The 12,139-nt window shown below is 44.3% G+C and overlaps 1 protein-coding gene across 7 annotated transcripts in view; it reads right to left on the bottom strand.

Moving 5' to 3' along the window:
* TPM3 (tropomyosin 3) overlaps positions 1-12,139 on the bottom strand; it is a 51,922-nt gene that overhangs the window by 11,427 nt on the left and 28,356 nt on the right. For 2 of the 7 annotated variants that reach the window (XM_042441202.1, XM_042441205.1), the window contains exons 5-7: positions 11,038-11,113; positions 9,141-9,203; positions 8,217-8,286 (exon numbers count right to left, since the gene is read on the bottom strand). In XM_042441202.1, coding sequence (XP_042297136.1) covers positions 8,217-8,286; positions 9,141-9,203; positions 11,038-11,113 — 209 coding nt within the window. Of the gene's footprint in view, positions 1-1,128; positions 1,845-4,778; positions 4,858-8,216; positions 8,287-9,140; positions 9,204-11,037; positions 11,114-12,139 lie in introns of those variants that run through there. The other 5 variants (XM_042441201.1, XM_042441204.1, XM_042441200.1 and 2 more) reach the window with 4 other exon arrangements.

The following is a 12,139-nucleotide window of genomic DNA, read 5'->3' on the forward strand; positions in this document are numbered from 1 at the left end:
TAGGGTGCATGCGTCATTTAAACAGCATACCTCCAAAGAGACCCGAAGCAGCTTTATTTTGGCAGTCTGTAACAGGCCAATGTAAGGACAACAAGAGAAAGACAGATTCAGTCCCACAGCCTCAGGTTCCCCACCCAAGAACAGAAGCGTCCAAGTTGTGTTGGATGACAACGTCCAGTCACTCCTGGCCATCCTGGCTAGAGCGAGCTTCCAAACATTTATGAAACATTCTAGATATTTCAAGATGTTGCTTTGGTGTATGGGCTCATAAGTAAAAGAGAAATGGTGGGAAGGGAAGGGGGAGAGAATGCACTCAGACTGTCTTTCCTTTATTTTGCTTCTGAATGCTTCCCTCCCCCCCCCATGATTCCTACTTCTTTGAAGGTTTACCATATATACTTGACTATAAATCGGCCTCATGTATAAGTCTAGGGCAGATTTTGGGACCAAAATTATGGATTTTGATATGCCCCATGGATAAGTTGAGGGTAAAACTTAGGGCCACATAAGAAAGGATCTAAAGGATGAAGCAAAGGAAAACAATGCCAAAGAACATACAAAATTCCAGAAGGCCTAACTGTTTGTACTCATTCTAAAAGCTGTACGGATCAGAAAATAGAGGAGGGTCAGTACTACCAGGACAAATTATACTTTGCCTTTCACCAGTGCATGGTTCCTTTTTTAAAATAATAATTAAAGTACAGTACTAACATTGACCTGTGGATAAGTCGACCTCTGTTTTTGGGATCCACTTTTTGGCTAAAAATTCTAGACTTTTACATGAGTATATACAGTACATAGTATAATGTCGTACAGGTCTGTGCAAAAGTAAGCCCAGCTGCTTTCAATGGGACCTATCCCCAAGTTTATGAATAGAGGGGTTGCAGTTTCCATCTGATTCTTGGTGTGAGTATTTACTTAGTACAGTGGGCCCTTGTTATCCACTGGGGTTTGGTTCCAGGACCCCCATGGATACCAAAATCCATGGATGCTCAGGTCCCATTAAATACAAATCACATAGTAAAATGGTGTCCCTTATATAAAATGGCAAAATCAAGGTTTGCTCATTGGAACTTTTATATTTTTACAATATTTTCAAACCGTGGATGCTTGAATCCATGGATAAAAAAGTGTGGATATGGAGGACGCACTGCACGAATGAGAGGAATGTGCATATTGGACTAAATGGCCCTTGTGGTCTCTTCCAAACCTTATGATTCTGGGAACAGAGTGCAACTGCTCACAATACTAAGGCCTCACACTGAAGCTGTTTCTTTTTGGGGGCAGGGGGAAGAGAGGAAGAAATCAAAGGCAGTCCAGGGTTAAGTGCATGATTGTCTATATTACATATTACATTCCACCAAGGGTTACACAGAACCTGTTTGTAAAAGCAACACAGGATAGACAGTCACAGCAGCACCCTGCTTTCCAAGAGGCATCCTGGCTACATCACATGCCGCCTCCTGCTGCAAGCTGGCCGAGGGGGCAGGAGAGGCTCTACCAGCTATGCAGACAAGAAAACCCAAATCCCTCCCAGCCCAACCCAGCCGCGTCTGGAACGTTGGATGTCACAAAGACTGCTTTGTTTATGAGAGAAAGCCCACAAGTAGCTGTTGGGGGAGAATCCGATGGCTTGGGAAGTCACCCTTCCCAAGAGGATGCTTGTTCCCACAGATGCCCCGCCAGAAGGGTGCCTGGGACAACAAAGCAGGAACTTTGGGATCAAATGGGGAGGGGTGAGCAGCAAGGAAAACAAGAGGGGAGAGGATGAGACTGGAAAAAACGATTCCCCCAAAGAGCTGCAGGAAGAGCCACTAAGTGGAGCTTTGGAATCACTAGTTTATCTGTAGGCAAGAGAAAAAGAGAGAAATAAAAGTTTAAAGAAACTGGAAGGTGGGGAAGGCAATGCAAGCGGGGGAGAGGAAAAGAGAAGCTGAGAAGGGATGCACTCAGCAAGGCACCAGGATAGGATTCATTCCGTGGTTAGAAAAAAGGAAAAGGAGGAATGAATTGAAGTCAACTCCACAAAGTACACCAAAGCAAAGCTTGAAAAGCAGCTGGTTATAATCAAGCCACTCTTTTTAAAAAGAAATGTCAATACTAGAGAGTAGTTCAGCCTGCATTACACTCCTGGCTGAGGAATTTCCTAAGTCAAATACACAACACACACACACACATGCCTGCAATGAGATGCAAAACTACCTTGCCCACCCTCACTGGCCCAAGAGCTTGAGCAGCTTAAGAGGAAGGAAGGAAACCATCCATAGGTGGAAATGGGCATGCATACACTGTTGCAAAGAGAGGAAGCCAATGCCAACCAAACCTAGTGCAAAAGAATATGCAAAGGCATCTTGTAGCACCTTTGAAACTGGTAGAAAGAAGCTGGGAGCACGAGCTTGACTTTGTCCCTTTGCATACCGATTTTCCAGACGAACATGGCTGTCACTGGTGCAAAAGGATTTGGCAAACAGAGCCACAGTGTGTTTTAAGGTGTGGAGCCCTTCTATAGGGTGGGGTGGAAAACCAGACATAGTTACAGAAAAGGGGAACTGAAAGGCAGTGCCACCCATGATTCAGGAAAAGGTGTGCCCTGGTGCCAGTGGAAGGATTTCGGATGTTAAGACATGTGGAGTGGAGTGGGGTGGTGAAAGGAGGGCGCTAGCAAATGACAATAGCATGGCCAAAGGTGAAGGGTTCTGGGAGGTGTAGTACAAACTGAGGGCACCTGGTTGAGGGAAGGCTGACCCAGAGCAGGAATTCTCAACATGTAGATTCCCTGATGTTCAAGGTATTATAGCCATGAAAGCCCACACTGAAGGATTCTCAGAGCTGAAGGCCCAACGGCATCTTGGGGACCACTGACCCAGACCATATATGGTTAAAGCTAGCCCCTAGAAACTTATTTTTAGATGACAGCTCCCAGAATCTTCTATGCCAATACAGCCAGTAACGACTGTAGCTGGGGATTCTGGGAGTTGTCAACCTAGCAAGTAGCCTTTCCAAGCTTGGTGCGAAACACATACTGTTATATGTGTTATGCAAGGCCTATGGGTTCTCTTTCTATAGCCCCCAAAATTCATATCTACAAGCTGCCTATTCATCTATCTAGCTCAGTGTAATTTATTCCAGTGGTTCTTTATCTGTCACGGGGAACTGGCCACTTGCCCTCCACTTAGCCAGGAACCAGCACCATATTTATGCCCACTGACTAAGACTTTCCTAAAAACTTACAAGGTGCCCCCATATAATTGCTCATGAACTGGCACAGATCCATGAACTACCAATTTGAGTAGCATGGGTCTATTCAGACTTGACGTGGCTTCTTCAGGGTCTAGTTTTGGAAGGGCCTGGTTCCCCAAGATTCTGTATTCAGTAATACTAGGAATTGGACCCAGGACCGTTGCATGTAAAGCACAGCCTCTCCAGGTAAGGTTTACTTAGTACAACAAGGCTGTCTCTTTACCATTTTATGATGCACCAACAGTAGAGGCCAGGGCATGAGGCAGGGCCTTTTCTAAGGTTGCACCCAGGCAGGCTTTTCTGACATTTCTTATTCCATCATCAAATTTAAAGTTTTGCTTTCCCCCTCCTCTTCTCTCCCAAGTTTTTCCCCCCTCTTTGTGAGATAACATTTAGACTGCAAACCTGCAGCCCAAGACTGCCTCACTCCTGATGCTTGTAAACTGCTCAGTGAGCTTTTGGGGGTGAAGGAATGCTATACAGATGTGTTTAAGTAAAACAGACCTAGCTAAGCCACTTCCCTTTTGGCAATCACTTTTTACAAACTAGCTTTTTGTTTTCACTGTAATCTTTGCTCTCCTTTTTTTGCTTATTGCCCTGCAGGCCATCCCGAGTGTTCAAACAAAGGAAGGGTGGGGAACAAAATGAGATAATAAAACTTGATGGCTAAGTTCAGATTTGAACTACTAAGACTTTACCCATTATGCCACATTAGCTTGGGGTAAGTTTGCATGTAGCCTGTGTTAATTTATCCTGGCTTTGCTAGCAATCAGGAAAAACCAAAGCAATACATGATACTGAAGTTTCCACCATACCTCATGCATATACAAACTTCCATTAACATCCCCCCTGACTTTTAAGAGGACACCAACTATTGTCTATTAAGCATTAAAGTCTTTTATAGTCGTGAGGAGTAGAAACATGCTTTTATTTAAGCTCAGCTCTACACTCAACTCCATGTTTTACATTTCCTGGGAACACCAGCATCTATGGTCTCGAGTTTAAGTGGCAGATAGTTGTTGCTCTATTCAAACAAAAGTTGAAAAGCACAGCCTCTCCGGGTAAATGGCGAGAGAAATACAGTCCTGCAAAGCTAATCCTGGTGGGGAATCTGGCTGTTCATGTGAGGAAAAACACACTGGGATCTCTGCTGTATTCATGAACATCGCTTTTCCATCAATAGGGTGCCTGGAAAGTGCCTCGAGACTCAATTATGGTTTCTCTAGAAAACTGAGCCCTGCCTCTCTCAATCCGGTGCCCTTTGGGTGTTTAGGAATTCAACTCCCATCAGCCCCTGCCAACGTGGTAACAGGTTGGTGGGAACAGTCAGCAAAATATCTGGAAAGGACATTAAGTTGTGGGTGTGGCGTGCTGACCTAACCCAACTGTCGCACAACATGGGCACTACTGATTCATCACCCCGATCCCCCAAATCCGCCACAGCACACAAGGCATGCTCAAGCAGAGGCCGACACACAAGCCGCTGTGCCCACCCTTGCCCCCACAGCACCCCACTGGCCCGTGCAACTGGTATTTACATGGAAGTCATGTCATTGAGGGCGTGGTCCAATTCCTCACTAATGGCTTTGTACTTCAGTTTCTGGGCATAGAGTTCGTCTAAAACAAAAGGGATCAGGAGAAACGAGGATGGATAGGTAGACCAGGAATGCAAAAGCAGGAGACATCAGTGATGGGAAGGAGGAAAGAGCATGTTCAGATATACATATGGCGTAAAGAGGATCAGTATTCAATGACCACCGGAGGACCAACCAGGGAGTAAACTCCCAACTGCAGTTCTATGCTAACCAAAGGGAAAGGAGTGAGGAATGGGCAATCTGTTGTTACACAGTCACACCTCTCCCCACTACTGCTAGGAACTGTGGAAGCCTTCGTGCTAGAAAGACAACCCTTCAGGGTTGTGGATGGTAAAGAAACATTGCCATCTGATGTAGTGTTCTAGGGTAATCTCACCTAGCTCTGATTGATGAATCAAGGGAGCTTTGAGACAGAATTCTGTATTCAAAGGTTTTAACTGGATTGCCTGTTTAATGGCTTTTAAACAGTTGTCTTATGTATTGTTCTAGCTCTGTTTTGTTTTAATGCACACTGCAAACCTCCTCCTAAAAGCAGGATAGAAATAAATTGAAAAAATTCTTCAACGTGACAAGGACAAAGACATGGTGCCTTCTGGCTGAGCTTAGATTATTACTTCTTTTGAATTACAACTCCTAAAGTCTTCCAGATAGCAAGGGTTGCAACCCTTCTGGATAGGGATTCTGAGAGTTGCATTTCAAAGATCTCTTCCAGGGTCTACAGAAGATACTGAGTCGTCTGGAGGGACATGGTGTCTCTCATCCCAGCCCTTTTCAGTGAAGGGAAGGATGCTTAAAACTGAAACAACCAAGTTGATGGAACTTTCAGGCTGCAAGGATTTTGTGTCTAAAACCCTGGGAGACTCCAAACCCATGGCTTGTAAACTTAGCTATTGATATAGAGAAGTTGAGAGAAATAAAGTTTTTTTTCACCCCTTCCTTTCTTTGAGGCCAGTGAAAGGAGGAGGGGGAATCACCAGCCAAGATGACTTCAAATTATAGTCTCAAAAAGTAACTTCTCCAAGCTCTGGTTCTTCAAGAGAGAAGATATTCACCCACTAGATCTTACCTACTGTCTTACAAGTCTTGCCTTCCAGAGACAAAAAGAAACATGGGAACTACATGACCAAAACAGTTTCTTCAGGGCATCTAGGGTTATAAAGGGACTCCTAAAAGCAGCCAGGCCCACCACAAACAGAGTTACATTCCCCTTGCCATAGGTAAGGAAAGTATGGCCTGCAGGCTGCACATGGCTCCCTCACACCACTTTTGCTGCCCTCAAGTCCCTTGTCTGTTCCACAACCCCAACTGTTTAAAAAAATTATCCTTTTAAACTGGCAGAGTTTTAGGAAATGAAAAGCCCTTTAAAACACACAAGAACCCCCCCCCCCACCTCTCACACAACTCCCCAGAACCAGCCCCCTGGTGCTTCAGTTTTCATTAGAGTCCTCAAAATGGCAGTTGGAAGCAACCTCACCTCTGGCTGCAATTCTGAAAGGGACTCTACTGAAAACAGGTGTTGCAAGGTGAGGTGGGGGAGTGGTCCCTAGCCCCAGCACAGTTGCCTATCCCCCCTTCCTTATAAGCAGCCCTTTGCAATTCCAGATAAATACGACACTTTTCAAGCATTTGGCTGGGGGTAGTTCTCAGCTCAGTTTTGATCCAGGTTGAAGCACGTTTTACCTGAGAACCTCCAAGGAATGAAATGGAAACCCATCCCATCCCATATATTGCAACAAGAAAATTGCCTGACAGTTTCTACCTACACTCTCCCTCCCACTTCTTGTCTTCTGCGTTGACAGGACTTAAGCAGAAAATGGCTGTGAAGATTAGTATTGACTTGCTGACAGATAAATCCTTCTGCATTAAGGCATGTATTCTGCACAACCAATTCAACTTGGTTTAACAGCCGTTTACTTTTTCCAGAACTGTGGCTTAGGAGTAGGAGTAGGGGAAGAGAGAAAGAGAGAAGGATCGTAGGGAAATGTAATGACATTTCCCAGGTTTTATTTCATTTTTTTTTAACCAGGAGGTGAAATTTTGTGCGCCTCTGAATATATCCTGTGACAGTGCAGGAAAGAGAACACATATGAAAAGAAGTAAACCAAAAAAATAAATAGAACATAGCCACATAGCACAAAAAAACACAAAAAACTATGGATGCCAGCCATGAAAGTCTTTGAATTCACAAGAATATAAAATCTGGGTAAAGCTTTCTTACACCTCTAAGTAACACATATCACTGAAAGAGGGGAGAGAGAACCAGCACTTACAGAAACTGGGCAGAATAGCTATGTCCCCTCCCCTTCCCAATCTATTTTCAGACTTGGCCTGTGAATCTAATACTGATACTTTTCTTTCTTCTCCTGTACACAGTTAGAAACTGTACACAGTTTCTAACATCTTTGCCCAATGAAGAAGCCAGCAAAGCTTCGAAAGCTTGCATGATGTATTTTCTACATTTCAGTTGGCCGATAAAGATATCTCTCTTTTGTGGATTTTGGGTTCCTGCACAGCAGGGGTTGGACTGGATGCCCATTGTGGTCTCTTCCAAGTCTATGATTCAATGGATTCTGATTATGTGATGTCAGTTAAGATGGCCACTTTCTATATGGATTAGAAAAGCCTTGAGTCTGATCCAGCAGAATTCTTCTGATGTTCTTTAGACAGAGAAACAGATGTGTCTATCCGCATGTGTGTGTTCTCTCTCCACAGCAACCAAAAAGGCATACATGTGTAAGTTGGATGTATACTTTCCTATGCCACTAGTATTACACATCCAAATTACACCTGTGTAAGTGACATAGAATCATAGAATTGGATGTAAATTGACCTATCTATACGTGTATATGTCTGCTTTTGGTTGTTGTAGAGGAAAACACACACACACAAACATATACATATCATAAGAACATGAGAAGAATCCTGCTGGATCAGGCTCAAGGCCTTTCTAATCCGGTAGCATGTTCGCACTATGCACAACCAGTACCTTCAAGAGGTTCTGAAAGCAGAACAGGAGAACAACAAAATCTTTATGCTTGTGTTCCTAGGCAACTGGCAATTAGAGGTAGATTGCTTCTGAAGAGGGAGATTCCATCCCTAACTACTATAAAAAGAACACGAAAGGAACATTGCCAGATCCAATCAAAGATTGCTAGGATATTCTTCCCATGGTGGCCAAGAGTGGCCCAGTGGGAAGTCAACATGCAAGACACAAGCACAATAGCATCATCCCACTTGTATTCCCCAGCATACTGCCTCTGATCTCAAAAGTAATGCATAGCAACACAAAAAAATGCACTGGTAACAAGAGAACAGCTCCCCCATTTGCCCTACACATTGTTTGGTTCCCCACCACCACTACCTGCAGCTCCTCAGACCTACCTTCCAAGTCATCAATGGTCTTCTCCAGCTTGGCTACTGATCTCTCTGCAAACTCAGCACGAGTCTCAGCCTGAATCAGGAGGAAGAGAAGTGGTGAGTCAAGGAAAAAAGACTGTCTGGCAAAGGCATGAAGGCTCTCTGTAAGGTTCCACACTTTAAGCCATGGCAGGGAGAATGTTTAGTGACATCTGTTGGTATCATCTCCATCTCCTAGATCTTTTAACAGCAACAGCAGCCAAAAAAATCTCCCTACTCTCAACTCCACAGAAAGATCTGAAGAGGGCAGGAACCAAGAATGGATTGTTCTGTGAATCGATTGAGCTTAGTAGCAGTATCAAGAAAGAAAATCCTAGGCTTAGAATATGCTCAGGGGCATCCCAGGCCTCAGCATGACTATCTGTTTCTTCAAGCTACACCTTTGTACTTGACTCCAATTGGAACACTTATGGGTACTTGTAAAAAACTAGAGATCTGACATCATACTTTTCCCTGTCCCTGTTTTAAACCATGTCACTTCTTGTCTTCCCAAAAGCAGGCAAATACCTTCATGATTCAGGAAGGTCTTTAGAAGGTGATCCCGCTTGCTGCGGAAGGAACAATTCAACTGGTCAAGGGCTTCATTTTCGTTTATTGGTGTGTTTTAAAGCTGTATGTTATTTTTAATGCTTTTATTTCTTTCTCTTCTTATTGTTTCATCCATTTATATTTCATGTTCTCCCAATCCTCTCAAGTGGATTACAAAGATTAATACAAATACACCTAAAATCACCTAATATAAGTAAAATTGTAAATAAAAACATGCTTCCTACACCCATAGCCTCTCGCATGGGGCCAAGAGGAATCCAACTGTCGGGTTCATCACAAAGAGGGCCGAGAAATACCACTCCAGCCCTTGTGGACCTGGTAGCCCCATAGGCCACTTACCTCCTTGAGTTTATCAGTCAAGATCTTGATCTCCTCTTCATATTTGTCCTCTTTTTGAGAGTACTGTAGACAGAGAGAAAACAAATTCAGGGCTGAGCATAAGAGACCACACTACAACACATCATGGTCGACCGTGAAGGCCAGTTCCTAAATCTTCATTCCAAACCAGCATCCTTCCTTATTTAAGGGCGAAGGCAGGAGCTACATAACAGCCAAGGCACAGGACTGCCTTCTTGAACCCAGAATTCCATATATAAGACTGCCATCTCCATCATCCCCAATCAACCAAGGGTGATGGAGTTATCATTCATCACATGGTCAAGAAGGCTGGTGTAATGGTTTCAGTAGTGATGAGATAAGTGTGGCCCTCCAGTTGTCACCAGCTACAAATCCCATCAACCTAGCCAATACAACCAAAGGTGAGGGATGATAGGAGTTAACAGCCTGAGAACATCTCAAGATCTACACATTTCTCATCGCTGGATTAGTGTGTTTATTATAGTGGGAAGAATCAAGTTCAGTTTCTGACTTAGCCCCAAAACTTATCAGTTTGTGGATCAGGGACCCACACTTTCCTTCTGAATCCATCTACCTCACAGGGTTGATGTGAGGGTTTTAATAAGGCTAAGCAGGCTGCTCCCTGCTCTTTTGGGCAAAAAGGGCAGGTTAAAAACCCCAGAGAGGTTCTCAGTTCTTTGAACCTCTGGGAGACCATCTACTGCATTTAATCTACATATGTTTTATGTCACGAGGTTCATGATCTTTCAAGAAGCAGGGCTGGGAGTGAAGTTACACTGACCTCGTTGCCACAGAGATGAAGCATAGTATGAGTACAGGAGCCAAGTAAATTTCCCAGCTCCACCCATAAGATACACAAGCCACTTGTACAAGAGGCTGGGCTGGCTGCTGGAAGAACGCAGGAAGCCTAGCAGTAGTTCTCTTCATGCCAGCCTACACCTCCCTCTTTCCTACACCTCTGTAAGACAGAAAGAAGTCTCTCTGCAGAGTTTGCAACCAGAAGTGCAGGGATTATTTTAACATCTGGTCTTACCAGAACACTAAGGGAGCTTTCTGCTACTTGTCATTTTCCAGCTGGTGTTGTCATGTCTGACTTGTAGCAAACTCTCATGGAGGGTTTTTTTTTAGGGGGGGGGAGATTTCTTCAGAGGGGGTTTGCCACAGCCTTCCTTTCAGGCTGAGAGGGTGCAGCTTGTCCAAAGTTACCCAATGGGCTTCAATGGCTGAGTGGGGATTTGAACCCTGACCACCCAGGATGCTCTAACCACTAAAGCATGTTAATTCTCCATTTTCAAGTGTGATAGTGAGGAATCACTGTCCTGCCACCAGTATTGGAGCAAGATTCAACTGCCAATCTGGTGGGCTTCTATCTGTGGATGCACAGCGGGGTCACCATTTGGTACTTTGCCTCAGGCAGCAAAATGTCTTCAGAAGCACAGCAGCCGCACACCACTATACCATACTGGTGCTCCATTTCCCAGTACTTTCCTCATTGATACTAGTTCAGTTCAGTTCATCTTTATTATGGTCATAGACCTGCACAGGCCTTTGACACTAGAACTAGGTGGGAAAATCTAGTGCCTCCAAGCACCGTTGGATTCCAGCATGGCTAATAGTCAGGGCTGATCATCACTTGAGTCCATTGACTTCAGGAATCTCCTATCCCAGCACTGAAACATACGAAAACATGTTTGAACACATGGGTGGGAATTCTGTAGCCCTCCTGCAGTTGCTTGACTCTGATGTCCCACCAGCTCTGGCTGGATAACCCATGGTGAGGAATCCTGGGAGATGCAGACCATTAACTTATGGAGGGTTGCAGGATTCCCATTCCATCATAACAGGTAAGAGGAGTTGGGAGTGGACAGAAGCACTCTACCTTCTCAGCCTGAGCCTCAAGTGACTTGAGATTGTTGGTGACATTCTTCAATTCTTCTTCCAGCTCTGAGCATTTGCTGCAAATGTTTGCAGGGATTGGGAAAAAAAGTAGTGAAGAAAGAATGGATGGCAAAGGGTGGGAGGGAAGGACAGGAGAAAGGGAAAAAAGAGAGAGATAAGAGTGAATCCATGAATCAGAGAGAGACCGCAGTGAACTTCAGGAGACCAGCCATTGCTTGATATCTGCCAAAGAAGATCCAGGTTACAGGCACTTGCCAAATGTCAACACCTGGTAGGCCCTGTAGTTGGGTGGCACAGGAATTCTGTGTGGGCCCTTAATCTGTCTTTGGAAACATATAGAATGGCAAACACAGTAGCCAAGAGTGGTTGTGGGGGGCCTGTTTTTCAGTACTCTCTTTTTTCCATAGCTATATCTCCCAGTTGTAAGTGGCAGCAGCATTAAAGGGCTGCTGAGGAGGGACAAGGAGCTCTTGTCAAGAGTTATGAAGAGCTTTTGAAATTAGGTTCAGGTCTGCATGTTCCCTGGTTGCATTTTGTGTATGGAAGAGACCAAATCAGACACCCTCTCAGGGTGGTTCTCTTGTGACTTACACCAGCATAATTTCTAAAGCTTGGACAAGTCACTTTTTGGACACACAGAATCCCCAGCCAGCAGGGCCACTGAACATATTGGCTGAGGGATGCGGAGGACTGCAGTCCCCAAAGTAACCTTTCCAAATTTTGATTTTAGCATGCCTTTGTTTTTAAGTTCCATACACTCATCCCCTAAAGATGGGACAAAAGTGTATTAGACAACAGGAAATCTTAACAGTGTTATCCTAGTCATGCTTATGCGGAAACCAATCCTACTGAAATCAGCGGGACCTACAGTACTCTTTAGTTAAGCATGTGTGTTTTTAGTGGTGCAGCTCTAAGCATGTAGTGTTTTATGAATTAAATTTTTTCTATATTGCTCCTTCACTCCTAAAGGTGATGCCAGGATGATATACCCGAAGTTATAAATCGCAGACAAAATCTTAGAGTTGGAATGGGCGACAAGGGCCATCTAGTTTAACCCTCTACCATTCAGGAATACAGAATTA

Source organism: Sceloporus undulatus, chromosome 9 (genome assembly GCF_019175285.1).
Source record: "Sceloporus undulatus isolate JIND9_A2432 ecotype Alabama chromosome 9, SceUnd_v1.1, whole genome shotgun sequence".
NCBI lineage: Eukaryota > Metazoa > Chordata > Lepidosauria > Squamata > Phrynosomatidae > Sceloporus > Sceloporus undulatus.